Consider the following 14,762-nt stretch of genomic DNA (forward strand, 5'->3'; position numbering starts at 1 on the left):
CAAAAGATTATTGGATATTGTGAATGCATTGCATTTAATAACAATGACTAATAATTATTTTGTAAGCTCCCCACTTACTAGTGACCTAGTTATATCTCTTCTTTGTCCGCAGAATACATTAAATTGTACTCTTAAAAGTGGAGCAACCCCTATGCATGAAGAAAGACAAAGTGTTCTCCAAATACGTTCTAGGACATAATGCCCTGAACTTTAGAAATTCAGTTTATTTTGATTACAGTTAATTCTTGATGTGCTGTTTGAATTTTGTTGATATCATTATTATAAATTTAATCATCTAATAAATAAATATCATTAGTTTTCTCTATAATAATTCTGGTATGATTTTTTCTGTCTGTCACACTAAAGGCAGATTGATATAACTTGGAAAACTGATAGCATGACTCTATGTTTTTGTTTACAGTCAGTTGGAAAAAATGCTAAAATATTCAATTATCAATTCTATAGATGTTTTCTCATTTTTTTATTAAGGTATCATTTACATATAGTCAAATTCACTCTTTTTAGTGTATCGTTCTGTGAGATATGAAATACAAACAATTATGTAGCCACCACCACAATCAAGATACATTATAATTTCATCACCCCAAAGAAATTTTTGAGAGTTCAGCCACAGTTAAATATATCTTCCTTTTGGGATCTTGTCCAAGGGCCTTTCACTTCTTCACTGGACCATCTGGCCTTTCCCAGGAAGTTCTTGGCCCTCAAGTTGATGGGAAGAGTGAGGCCACTATGTTCACAGTCCAAGGGAGAGGGCTGGCAACAGCACGTATAAGGCCATCCACCCAGACTCTCAAAAGACTCGTCAACCTAAGAGGATAGAGGGAAAGAGCGGACCACCAGTGAGTCACTCCTGGGTTTGTCAAGAGGCAGACATATCCCTCTGCTTATCTGGTCTTGCCAGTCTGCCCTGTCTCAGCCTCCTCAGGTACGCACAACACACACACACACATACCAACACCATACAATTATTTGCACATGCAAATACACAAACATAATCTAATATACATAAATGCGCACATATACATGATCAACCCTATGCACAGATGCTCACTTACATATAAACTCAAACAGACATGTACAAAGATATGCATATGCATGTGCTCATGAACTACTTCTGGGAACGTTGCATCACTTGTGGACCTTATCTGCAATTTGCTTCTCTTGTTGCTCAACTTCATATTTCCCCATGCCATTAGCCATCAGATACTGCTTGATGCTGACTCTTCTTTGGGGCTTCTTTGTTACTGGGGGTTATGGCGGTGGAAGGATGATGTCTAATTTTTAAGCAATTCGGGGAGCTCTTGTCATTGAGAGATATGAGGAGCCTGATGCTGGTTATGAATGAGGTCCGGGGTGCTGGTGGGACAGTAGGGCATGGGAAAGTGAAGCCTGTGTGACTTTTGTAGAGATGGATCCCTGTGCAGAAGGAACTGGCTGCCACAGATGGCTGTGGGCCTGTCAGTCTATATCTAGCTGAATTTGTGTTTCTAGTCTTAAGAAAGCCCATATTGTAAAGCATCCGTTTCTCTGTATCATCAGTGAGATTCATTTCATTTTGCACACAATGAACTCTTCACTGAGCATTGGAGAATAAGGGTTCATCAGCTGATTTGTCTTGAATGCTGTGCTGTGAGCTGGGGAGTGGACAGGTTCTGCCTGGGTGGAGTTGAGTTGATTCCAGTCTTGTTGGAGGAAGTGCCCCTGTTAGTACAGGCATAGACTATCTCTGGAAGGATAAACAAGACATTGCTAACATTGATTGCTTTGGGGGAAGGAAACTGAGCAGCTGGTATCAAAGCCCTGTGTGATGAGATGAAGAGGGTTCTAGGGGTTCTCAGTGGAGGACCCTTAGAAGAGGTGGGGCATGAGCTCGGCCCTGAATGTGGTCAACAGGTGAAGGAGGACAATTAATCTGGTATTTGCTTGGAATCCCGCCTCGGCCCTATCCTCTCTTCAGAGGCTCTTTATATGGAGCCAAGGTACGAATGTATAGATGGGAAGGTTAAGGGAGGGGTGTTCTAGCCTCCTTGCCTGTATAGTATGTCAGGTCATGTGAGGGTCCTCATATTTGCCTAACAGTGTCCCACCACTTGCTTTTCTCTTTGGGCCCAGGGCAGGCCTAGCTTGGAAGGAGAAGGTGGGGATGCTTCTGCTTCCTGAGTTTTTTAGTGGACAAAGGCCATTGGCCCAGGGATTTTTGGACCCACATAGCTCTTCCTTTTGGAATTACAAGTCTGAGTTGGGGCAGCAAGACCCTATTCTAAGGCACAAGGAAGGTGAGGGGTAGAGGGAGAAGCAGACTCCCCACTGAGTGGGGAGCCTGATGGATGGGAGGCTCAATCCCAGGACTCCAGGATCATGACCTGAGCCGAAGGTAGATGCTTAACCAACTGAGCCACCCAGGCGCCCCTAAAAAGTTTTAATATTACTTATTTATTTTTAAAAAATGATTTATTTTTAATTTAATTTCAATTAATTAACATATAATGTATTATTGGTTTCTGAGGCAGAGGTCAGTGATTCATCAGTCTTATATAACACCCAGTGCTCATTACATCACATGCCCTCCTTAATGCCTATCACCCAGTTACCCCATCCTCCCACCTCCCTCCCCTCCAGCACCCCTCGGTTTGTTATTATTTATTTTTGAAGAGATAATACATCATTATGGTTCAATACCCAAAAAGTACAATGAAACATTTCCCTTCTATCTCTTATCCCTGCCATTCAGTTTCCTTCCCTAGAAGTAATCAATTTTAACAATGTCTTATTTTTCCAAAAATAGTATATGTATATACAAGAAAGAAAGTACATAGTTCTTTTGTTTTCTCTTTTTTCACACAGATAATAACATATTGTACACCCTTGTTTTTTTTACATGTATCATCTCATTTAACTCCTACAGCAAACACGAGACCGGTAGTATTATCTCCATTTAGAGAGGTTAAGAAATTTACCTAACATTACAGATTTTGTAAATGGTAAAGTTGAGATTTGAACCTGGGGAATCTGATTTCAGAGACCCGTATTATTACGGGAATGTCATAATACCAATATTTATTCTACTAAAAATCCCAACGGTAAAATTTATAAATCAGGAAACTGAGCCATTTCACATTAACTAAGAAGTGCTATCTTAGCATACATTTCTGTAAGGTAATTTTCAGTTATTTACAGAATTTTCAGTTCCATTAAGAGCTGTCTTTCGTCTGTCTTGTCTAGAGCCGGCCAGTCACAGACTGTCTCCGAGATGTTTCCTGTCCACAACAGAATCACTGTGATTCTTCAGAAGCTCTTCAGGTTCTCCTCTGTCATTAGGTCTGCAGTCTCAGTCCATTTGAGGAGCAACATTGGCGTTATAGCAATGGCATTTATTTATTTATTTTATTTTATTTTTTTTAAAGATTTTATTTATCTGAGAGAGAGAGAATGAGAGACAGAGAGCATGAGAGGGAAGAGGGTCAGAGGGAGAAGCAGACCCCCCGCCGAGCAGGGAGCCCGATGTGGGACTCGATCCCAGGACTCCAGGATCATGACCTGAGCCGAAGGCAGTCGCCCAACCAACTGAGCCACCCAGGCACCCCAGCAATGGCATTTAATAAGGAACTTGATCCTGTACAGAAATTCTTCATGGACAAGACTAGAGACTACAGAACTAAGTGACAGGCATCTGGAGGACCTGCTGATACTGGTCCAGAGTACCAGCAACAACTGGAGAGGGAGCTTTCTTTTTTTTTTAAGATTTTATTTGTCAGAGAGAGAGAGAGAGAGAACACAAACAGGGGGAGTGGCAGGCAGAAGTAGAAGTAGGTTCCCCGCTGAGCAGGGAGCCCGATGCAGGACTAGATCCCATGACCCTGGGACCATGACCTGAGCCAAAGGTAGACGCTTAACCAAATGAGCCACTCGGGAACTCCTACCCTTTCCTTTTTAAAAGCTAGTGTCCAGGGGCACCTAGGTTGTTCAGTTGGTTAAGTGTCCAATTCTTGATTTTGGCTCAAGTCATGATCTCAGGGTCCTGAGATCGAGCCCTGCATCAAGCCCTGTGTGGGGCTCTGTGCTGGGTGGGGCTCCGTGCTGGGCTTGGAGACTGCTTAAGATTCTTTCTCTCCCTCTGCCTCTCCCTCTCTCTCTCTTTGATTAAAAAAAAAAAAAAAAGCTAGTATCCAGGAAGTAAGTTCAGAACAACTAAAGACTGAATGATGAGTTACCTTGAAATTCAATTATTTCCCTGACTGTGGGTTTTCTTCTCAATTTAAAAATTTGTGGTAAAATAAATGTACATAACATAAAATTTACCATACTAATCTTGTTTAAGTGTACAGTTCAGTGGTATTAAGTACATTGATAGTGTTTTGCAACCATCACCACCATCCATCTCTAGAACTCTTTTGTCTTGCAAAATGGAAACTCTATACCCATCAAATAATGACTCCTCATTCTTCTCTCCCCACCAACCCCTGACAACCACCGTTCTACTTTCAGTCTCCAGGATTTCAACTAGTCTAGGCAACTCATGTAAGTGGAATTATATAGTATTTGTCTTTTTGTGACTGGCTTATTTCATTTAGTGTAATGTCCTTAAGGTTCATCCATGGTGTAGCATGTGTCTGATTGTCCTTCCTTTTTAAGGCTAAATAATATTCCAATATTCCATTCCATACTACATTTTGCTTATTCATTCGTTCATGGATGGACGCTTGGGTTGCTTCCATATTTTAGCTATTACACACACTGTTTTGCACCTTGTTTTTTACATTAACAATATATCTTGGCTATTTTTCCATATCAGCACACAATGAGTCTCCTTTTTGTCTTTCCTTCTTTCTCTTGCTTGTTTTGTTTTACACATGAGTAATATTTCAAGTTTTGCACAAACTGTAGTTTCTTTGACTTGTCTCCTATAGCTGGATATTGATTGTTACCACTTAGTTTTTCTGTTTGTCTTTGCTGTTACATACTACAATGCACATATATATATATATATATATATATATTTTTCCAGTTAGTTTTGATCCAAGATACACCAATGACCTTTTCCATCTTTCTTTTTTTTTCTTTTTTAAGATTTTATTTATTTGACAGAGAGAGACACAGCGAGAGAGGGAACACAAGCAGGGGGCGTGGGAGAGGGAGAAGCAGGCTTCCCGCTGAGCAGGGAGCCTGATTTGGGGCTCGATCCCTGACCTGAGCCAAAGGCAGATGTTTTAACGATTGCGCCACCCAGGCGCCCCTTATTCCATCTTTCAAAGCAGGGTTTGGTTCTGCTATTGGGTGATCTGTTGTGATCATATCATCCCTCTCCTTTACTTTGGTGTTGCTTTTTCAGGGTAGAGACTTGCAAGGTATAGACAGCCCTGTTATTCCTACATTCCTCCAGGGCAGCACCAACACTCCAGAGAGTAATAAAAGGGCAAACAACCTGGTGTCCCTTCAAACTGGTATTTTAAAAGTACTTGTTGAGGGGTGCCTGCCTGGCTCAGTCAGTAGAGCATGTGACTCTTGATTTTGGGTTGTGAGTTCAAGCCCCACACTGGGCATAGAGCTTACTTAAAAAAACCCAACTTATTGAATATATATCAAGCAAAAGGAAACTGATTTATTAATACAAATTATATATTTTTATATTAAAATGAGGGGTTTATCCATGCATTGCATATATCATTATGTTTCATACACTATGAACTTATTTTTATTTCCCAGTTTTTCCATTATTGATATCATTATCTAGCAACACTCACTAAAAGTAGAGGAAACTTATGAAGTTCCAAAGTATTTTTCAAACTATGCTTAGTGATTTTCTGGATTTCATATAACCAAAATGTTTCACACTTTCAGTAGCTTGTTCTTTTTTCAGTTTCCTTGTAACTTTTGAGCCAGATAATTTTAAAGGGATTAAAAGTTGGACAGTACCGTGCTATGCTTTATTCATTGTTTTTCAGAACTAATAGAATTTTCTATTTTTTTACGATTTTATTTATTTATTTATTTTTAAAGATTTTATTTATTTGAGAGAGAGAGAATGAGAGATAGAGAGCACGAGAGGGAAAAGGGTCAGAGGGAGAAGCAGACTCCCTGCTGAGCAGGAAGCCTGATGTGGGACTAGATCCCAGGACTCCAGAATCATGACCTGAGCCGAAGGCAGTCGCTTTATCAACTGAGCCACCCAGGCGCCCTTTATTATTTATTTTTTTAAAGATTTTTATTTATTTATTTGACAGAGATAGCAAAAGAGAGAGCACACAAGGAGGGGGAATGGCAGAGGGAGAGGGAGAAGCAGGCTCCCCGCTGAGCAGGGAGCCTGATGCGGGACTCGATCCCAGGACCCTGGGGTCATGACCTGAGCCGAAGGCAGAGGCTTAACCACTGAGCCACCCAGGCGCCCTGATTTTATTTATTTATTTGAGAGAGAAAGTGAGCAAGAGCAGAGGGGAGAGGGAGAAGGGAGAGGCAGAGGGAGAAGAAGCAGGCTCTCTGCTGAGCAGGGAGCCCGGCATGGGGCTTGATCCTAGGACCCCCGGATCATGACCCGAGCCTAAGGCAGATGCTTAACTCACTGAGCCACCCAGGCACCCCACTAATAGAATTTTCTAATGTGTGTGTTTTTGAAGGGGAGAGGGAGAGAGAGAGACAGAGGAGAGGGAGAGAAAGACAGAGAGGAGAGAAATCAAGAATGAATGTAAGGTTTTTGCGTGAGCTGAAAGAATGGGGTTGCCATTTATTGAGATGGGGGAAGAATGTGGAAAGGGCAGCATTATGGGGGCAAATCAGAAATCTGATTTGGAATATGTTAACTTGGAGATGCCTTTTAGAACTCCAAACTGAGATGATAAGAAGTCAGTTAGATACACAAATCTTGAGTGTAAGGACAAGTTTTAGGCAGAGTTAATATGTATAGAGTGCTTAAAACAGTGCCTTGGATGTCCTTTTAAACAAAGTCATGACTCTCTTTTATTCAAAACTCTCCAGTAACTCTTCAGTTTATTCAGAGACAAAGCCAAATCTTTACAGTGTGCCTACAAAGCTCTCTGTAATCTGCCTAGCCCCACCCCCAAATTCTTCTGCTTTGGTGATGGTAGTGCTATAGCTGCTTAACAAATAAACTCCACAGTACTAGGGGCTTAACATAATTGAAGTTTATTTCTTGCTCACAAAACAGTCCAGTGTGGGTGCGCCTGGGTGGCTCAGTTGTTGGGCGTCTGCCTTCGGCTCAGGTCATGGTCCCGGGGTCCTGGGTTTGAGCCCCGCATCTGGCTCCCTGCTCCGCGGGAAGCCTGCTTCTCCCTCTCCCACTCCCCCTACTTGTGTTCCCTCTCTCTCTGTGTCTCTCTCTGTCAAATAAATAAATAAAATCTTTAAAACAAAACAAAACAAAACAAAACAAAACAAAACAGTCCAGTGTGGGTATTCTTGGTCAGCTGGAGCCTTTCCTCTATGTGCTTGTTTCAGAGATCCAGGCTCCTTCTGTCTTCTGTTTTACCATTCCTTAGAACCTCAGAATCCTCTACTTCTAGCTGGTGGAAGGCATAAAAGAGAGAGAGAAGCCTTATTTGCTTCTTAAATACCCTGACCCAGCAGTGACACACATAAATTCCTGCACACATTCCATTGGTGAGAACTAGTCACGTGGCCACATCTAGATGCAAGTGGGACTGGAAAAAGTTGCCATGACCAGACAGCTGCTTCCTAGGGACAACTCCACACACTGTGGAAGGAGAAACATTTTTTGGTGAACTACAAGCTAAATCCACACCTTCTACAATCTTCTACCACTCCTCCCACCCCAGGCCTTTGTAGCTGCCCTAGCCTTCTTATAACTCCTTGAGCACTCTAGGCACACTTCGGCTTCATGCCCTTTCCTGGAATTACCTTCCCTCAAATGTCCTCTTGCTCTCTCTCATGTCCTTCATCGTGAGATGGGTGCCCCAATATGCCACTTATTAAGAGTATATCATGTCCCAGATATATGAAAGTCCTTTTTCCTTTGATTTTTTTAAAAGATTTTTATTTATTTATTTAACAGAGATAGAGAGCACAAGTAGGCAGAGCAGCAGACAGAGGGAGAGGGAGAAGCAGGCTCTCCGCCGAGCAGGGAGCCCTATACGGGGCTCGATCCCAGGACCCTTGGGATTATGACCTGAGCCGAAGGCAGACACTTAACCGACTGAGCCACCCAGGCACCCCTCCATTGATTTTTAAAAATTAATTTAACAGGGACACCTGGGTGGCTCAGTTGGTTAAGCGTCTGCCTTCGGCTCAGGTCATGATCCCAGGGTCCTGGGATGAGTCCCGCATAGGGCTCCCTGCTTAGTGGGGAGCCTGCTTCTCCCTCTGCCTGCTTGTGCTCATTCTGTCTCTCTCTCTGACAAATAAATACATAAAATCTTTAAAAAAATTAATTTAACAATTTTCTTTTAAAGATTTTACGTATTTATTTGACAGAGAGATAGAGAGAGAGCACAAGTAGGCAGAGAGGGAGGCAGAGGGAGAGGGAGAAGCAGGCTCCCCACCGAGCAGGGAGCCTGATGTGGGGCTCGATCCCAGGGCCCTGGGATCATGACCTGAGCCGAAGGCAGCCACTTAACTGACTGAGCCACCCAGGTGCCCCTAATTTAACAATTTTCAAAGCAATCTTGTGAAAGGTAATAATGATTATTCTTATTCCAGAGAGGTTAACTTATGTGCCTCAGCTCACACAGCTATTTAAACACTAAATCTACAGAGCATCCGGTTCTGTTTTCTCTCTGACTCTCAAAAGAAGCAATCACTTTGCCAAACATACTTCCTACTGGGAAGGAGATCACTTTATGGTTGAGTATTCTGGGCCTCTGAGCAGTTACATTTCCCAGGGCAAATCAATACAGTTGGGCTTTTGTTTCAAACTTGTGTTTTATGGGTTGAGTTAATGTGAGAGATCTCCCAGTACCTGCTTGCCCTGGATGCATCGGATAAAAAGTCTCTGGACTTTCAAACTGAGGACTTTTAAGTCTTTTTCAAGTCTCTTCTTCCATATCACCCCCAGTGGTCATTTTAAGATGTCGGTCAGATCTTATCATTCCCCAGCTCAAATTCCTCTAAGTTACCACCCCTGACACACACTCTACAGGATAAATTCTCTGGCCTGGCGTATGAAGCCTTTTCTGCTCTGTCCCTCTCCTCTTTCCCTGGTTTTATCCCCCTTTAATTCTCCATTTCACATAGAAATGAATTACTTGCTGTTGCCTGAATGTACCATTTTAATCACTCCCTGAATGTACCATTTAATCACTCCCGGTTGTCACCCATGCTTTCTGAAACATCTTTTTTCTCTCCCTTTTTATTTGAGAAATTTCTTTGATCCTTTGGAACTCACATTGGATTACACTGTCTTCTGGAAGCATTCCCTGACCATCTCCCAACCTGGGGAGATGCCCCAGATGCTCTATAATTATTTAGCTCTCTGAGCCCCTCTACTGTCTCTGTGTCCCCAACATACAGGATGGAGTGGGGCATCATCCTGAATAGGCTTTGTGAACCTACCTTCTCCTCCCCACTTTTTTTTTTTTTAGCCCAATGCAGGGCTTAAACTCACGACCCTGAGATCAAGACCGGAACTGAGATCAAGACCTGAGCTGAGATCAATAGTTGGATGCTAACCAACTCTGCCACCCAGGTGCTTCTTCCCCTCTCCTTTTTGTCCCATCAGTTCAGGCAGGTTACATACAGGGAGGGGCAGGTGCTATGGTTCCCAGTGATGTTGGTTGTGACCTCCAGGCCCCCCTCCCCAAGGGAACCAGTGCTTGAGAGAAGTACCCAGGAGAAAACCCATGGTTGGCCCTTGGGGAAACCAGCTGCTTTCCAGAGTCCTTAGTGGCAGCCTGCCAAAGCAAACCTCTTGCTGGAATAAAAATTAAAAAAAAATTATTATTATTTATAATAATATGGAATGCCATCTATGTTCCAGGCACCATTATGACCATTTTACCAGTTTGCACATTTATCTTATGTAATCTTCACAAAAATATGACTGCTGGCACCTGGAGAGTGCCCAAGGTCGCATAGTAAATGACAAAGTCAGGATTCAAATCTGAGCATTCTGTTTCTAGAGCCCATGATAGTAACCATCATACTATATTGCCTTCCTGACTTCTGATCTCCAGTTTCCTGCCTATCTTCTGTGGGAAACCAAATCAGAGGGTCCCAAGACAAGGGCTAGGAAGCAAGTTTCTCCACTTTCTCTCAGGAGGACCGGCTCAGAGATGGATCTGAAAATTCTCAGAAGTGGAAGGGGAGCTCCTAAGTGGCCTGAGCCTCTGGAGGCTCCAGGAGAGAAGAGGGGACAGTCTGGTGCATGGGAAAAGACCTACCTGGGGTGGTGAGTGAGGAAGCTGGGAGCTGACCAGGAGGAGCCCAGAATTCTCGTCCGGGGTTTGTCTCTTAGGTTCTATATAGTCCTTGTTTCTTTCTAAGCCTTAGTTTCCCCATTTGTAAAAAAAAGGTAAATATGGGACTGGCTGATCCACCCCCGCCAAAAAAGGGGGCATCTTCAGCTCTCCTGAGGAAAGGGCAGGGCACGGAAGCCAAGGTGCAGGGGCTGAGGGAAAGAGCTATCTGGGGTCTAGGTCTAGCCTGGAGATGGGACGAGGTGGGCTGCCGAGCTCAGTCCTTTGACCCCATCCCTGTGACAGGGCCGGGTTAATGAGACGTCGGGACCTCCAGTGTGAGGAGTAGGTGGGGGGACAGAACATGGACCAGGGTCTCAGCTCTGCGGCATGCGCCCACTCATCCCTCACCTCCTTATCCTCTCAGAAGGAGTCGCAGCCTCGAGGGGGTGGCGGTTGCGGCTGGCCGGGCAGTGGCTGGCCGCGTTGCGGCGGCCGCCTGGGAAGCTGCGGCCCTTCGGGCACGAAGAGCATCACGTCATCCTTTCCGCCAGGCGCCCGCCCCCTCCCCGACGGCGCCTGCGCAGGCGCGGCGGGAGGGGGTCGCGGTGGGGGCTCTCCTCCGCGCTTTCCGCCCTTCTCCAGGCTCTCTCGGGTCGCGGCGCTCTCGGCTGGCGGCGGCGGCGGCGCGGAGAGGAAGGCGTCCAGGATGCGGCGCGGGGCGGCCCGGTGCCCCCCTGCCCCGTCACGGCAGCCGCGGCGGCCGCGGGGACCGGGCCAGGGCCGGGGGCGGTGGCCCGACCCGCGGTAGCGGCGGCGGCGGCGGGAGGGGCGGCCTGAGGGCGGGCGGGCGCCCTGGTGCGGGGGCTCCGTGCTCCGCACGGCCCGGCCCGGCTCGGCCCCGGCGCCATGAGCGGCGGCGGCGGCGGAGGGGGCTCGGCGCCCAGTCGTTTCGCCGACTACTTTGTCATCTGCGGGCTGGACACCGAGACCGGGCTGGAGCCGGACGAGCTGTCGGGTGAGTGCGCGCGGAGCCCGGGGCTGCTTCCCTGCGCCCGGTGCGGCCGGGGACCCTTGAGGAAACCTCCCCGCTTTGTCCCGGGAGCTGGGCGAGGGCCGGTGCGCAGGACCCACGGCTGGCGCGGGGGAAGGGGGCGTCGGGCTGGAGGTGGGGAAGCGGGATGAGGGGTTCTGAGTCGGGAGGGGTCCGAACGGCCCCTACTCCCCTCTGCGCTGTGGTCCTGTAGTAGGGGACCAGGAGGAGGGGGAAGCGTTGTGGGTTCTGTCTGGCGACTTAGTACAAGATGAAGGTAAGCCTGTTGTCGAACACCCGCTAGTGAGGGAAGAAGGTATCCCACATCTCAGTTGAAAGTAAGTTCCACCCAGACTTAACAACAAGGAGAGCAAAACAGAAACTTGTGAGTTTTTCTGGCCTCTTCCCAAGAAGCCAGTTCCTCAAAACCGTTTTAACTCAGCCCTGGGCTGGGCCCCCTGGTTTGATAGGACATGAAGTAATAAAGTGAACTTGAGCCACAACAAGAAGGGTGAGAACTCTCTTAGTTCCAGAAAGGGCCTGTACCACGGGGCCATGCCTCTTTTTATGAAAAGTAATTGGTGGCTGTTAGGAGACCAGCTTCATTCGTGAGTAAAAGGGGAGATTCTTGGTTGGGTAGTGATGCTTCTCAAGTCATCTTTCAGAGGGGAAGTGGTAGGAAAGTGAAGATGGGGCCCAGATCAAATTTGACAAGAATTGAAAAAGATAATTGTAAAATCCCCATGAATTCCACTGCACTGTCATTGGAGCCTTTGAATTGCAACAGTTTTGAAAAAGTTTTTGTCTGGAGTGTCCAGTTTGCAGGTTTCATGTGCGCGGAGGTTTGTTGTATCATCCTGATTTGATGAGGGATCTTCCTTTCCAGTGTTTTGTCATGATGTAGTCACCAAAGTTTCCTGAAAGTGATTATGCAATTGACTAATTTTACCTTGCTTCGGAGATAATAGGACAGGGTTTTTGTTTTTTGTCACCAGAGAAATTCCAGTGTTTCTTATAAAAAAAAATTTAGGTGCATACTTCAAATGACAATAGACCATCTTTTAAAAAACATGATAAATTGGTGACCTTTAACAAGGTCAGAACAAATACACTATTTTCTCAAATTAATACCAGATGGAGAAAAAAAATCATGAAGCAGTAATGCTCTTAATACTAGGCCTTTTGTTGGGGCAACATTATTGTTTCAAGATCACTTTTTTAGGTCTTCAAATTCTTATAATACAGATGTTAGTTTTTCATCTATGTTTCGTATTTATTAAATTTGTGACTTTGTGATGTAATTGTTGGAATTCAGTTCATAATGTTGGAGCTGGAAGAGACCTCAGAGAGGAAAACGAGCCCCAGGAAGGACAGTAGGGCCTACATTCTGTTAATTGCCTGACTTTTGGTTCAGTGCTCTTCTCTTACACTGAACTGCATCACATTGCCTGGTTGGGTCTTCAGAAAACATTAACATGTTGAGAAAGACTAAAAATAACACAGTTATTAATTTAACCCAGTAAAAGAAACTTTAAAGTGGTGGCCCTACACAAGTGTTTTTTTTTTTTTTATGCTGTGCTTTTGAGTGTCTACTAAATTATATAGAAATTTGATTTTAGGGATGCATGGGTGGCTCAGTCGGGTAAGCGTCTGCCTTTGGCTCAGATCATGATCCCAAGGTCCTGGGATCCAGTTCCACATCCGGCTCCTTGCTCAGCGGGGAGCCTGCTTCTCCCTCTGCCTGGCACTCCCCCTGCCTGTAGTCCCTCTCTCTGACAAATAAATAAAATCTTAAAAAAAATTTGATTTTAGAAAATAAAGAGAATGGTTTGCAAATGGTAAAGCATAAGAATGAAGCTGGGAAGTGATGTGTTAGTGAGAGCATGGGTTTTGCAGTTAAACATTACCCTCTGCAGTATGTTGGCTATCCCTGTGACTATGGGGCAAGTTAGATAACTCTGCTGGGATCTTCATCTATAAAAAACGGAATGTAAGTAAAAAGCATTTCATCAAGTAGACACTCAAAAATGTTACTTTTCTTTTAGTGAATATCTGTTAATTATCTGCTTTTTCAGCAAGCTAAAATTATATCCCTGTGAAAGCTTATTGGGAGAATAAAGAAAGGGGGAATCAATTGTATAAAATGTGTGAAGAAAGAGTATTTTTTCTGTCTTTTTAAATGTGGTTGCAGTAGTGGAATGCCAAGACCATTTATTCAGTAGGTGGCCTTTGTTCGAATGGGCACTGATTGAAGGGTTTCTTTTTTTCCTTCATTTCATTTCTGGTGAGTTGGTAGGGGAATCTGGACTACCCAGGGGGAATCTAAATAAAATAAAACCAGAATACAAATAGCTTTATGCAGGTCAGTCTTGAGACTCTCCAGGGTGTGTTTTCTCTCCATAGCTGGCCTTATAGCTCTCAAACTGATGATGTCATAATAAGTCAAACTATAAAAAATTGAGAATTGCACCCAGGTCTTTAGGGAGGTACTGAGGAGTCTTAAGTTCTCTCTATGCAAATTAAATTCTATACTTCAGAGAACTTCTATACCCTTACAAAGCGAATCCAGAACAGGCAAATCGAAGACACTTATTTGTTCCTTCTAGTTTTGTGGAGAAGGATTAAGATTCATTCTCATGTTGCAACAAGAAGCATAGAGCTTGCTGTGTTGAATATAAACTCAAATCACTGGATTGTATAGGAGTCTCTCCCTGCCACTTCCCCTTTCTTTCATAAGTAAGTAATTAGGCAAGTCATATGCTTATTTGTTGTGCAAGGAACTGAGGAAGGTATGAAAATTGTTTTCAGGTTAGTTGAAGTATTTTGGGTTGGAGGGGGAGGTGATCAATGAATGAATCATAAGTTTAGCCAACTTTAGGAAATAGTGTCTGCTTGTTAGCTTTTTGAGCTTGTCAGAGAGATAAGCAAACCTGTAAGAATTGTCTTTATGTTTTCCATTCCTGTTGGCCCATCCTAAGTGAGGAGGCAGATGGTAGTAGAGTCCAGTCCCTCTTTACCCCTTTGATGCATGAATGTCCTGGGTATCTTAGTTTCCCCTTTTTCTTCTTGTGGTCGCCACCAGTGACTGCAGGAGAAGGCTTACTGTGAGATGGGATTCCTGAGTTTAACTTTCCCTGTCTCTGCCTGAGAATAAAGGTTCCAGAATACTTGTGACCTGTTTCTTACTTTGGAATCTTTTTAAGTTCCTCTGAACTGACCTGCACCTAGCATTGAGATGTAAGTATTGGTTCATGCATCCGCTACTCCAGTTTTCCCAGGTTCTGAGCAGAGGGCCTTGCCAAGAATTGAACAGAAGGGCTTGGGGCCATAGATAGGAGACTGGCCAG

The 14,762-nt window shown here is 44.5% G+C and overlaps 1 protein-coding gene and 1 long non-coding RNA gene across 2 annotated transcripts in view; one reads left to right on the top strand and one right to left on the bottom strand.

Moving 5' to 3' along the window:
* Positions 1-466: 466 nt before the first annotated feature.
* Positions 467-11,184, bottom strand: LOC114219277 (uncharacterized). Its single transcript, XR_015766641.1, has 2 exons — positions 10,368-11,184; positions 467-828 (listed from the first exon to the last, which is right to left on the bottom strand). It is a non-coding gene; the product is annotated as an uncharacterized LOC114219277 (long non-coding RNA).
* A 45-nt stretch (positions 11,185-11,229) lies between these two features.
* Positions 11,230-14,762, top strand: part of DENND5A (DENN domain containing 5A) — a 112,336-nt gene continuing 108,803 nt past the window's right edge. Inside the window, exon 1 of the mRNA XM_028116802.2 lies at positions 11,230-11,400. Within this exon, the coding sequence (XP_027972603.1) occupies positions 11,292-11,400 (109 nt within the window). The 5' untranslated portion in view covers positions 11,230-11,291. The remainder of the gene's footprint in view (positions 11,401-14,762) is intronic.

Source organism: Eumetopias jubatus, unplaced genomic scaffold (genome assembly GCF_037043125.1).
Source record: "Eumetopias jubatus isolate StellerSeaLion01/CBP00866 unplaced genomic scaffold, mEumJub1_p1.0 scaffold_13, whole genome shotgun sequence".
In the NCBI taxonomy this organism is placed as follows: Eukaryota; Metazoa; Chordata; class Mammalia; order Carnivora; family Otariidae; genus Eumetopias; species Eumetopias jubatus.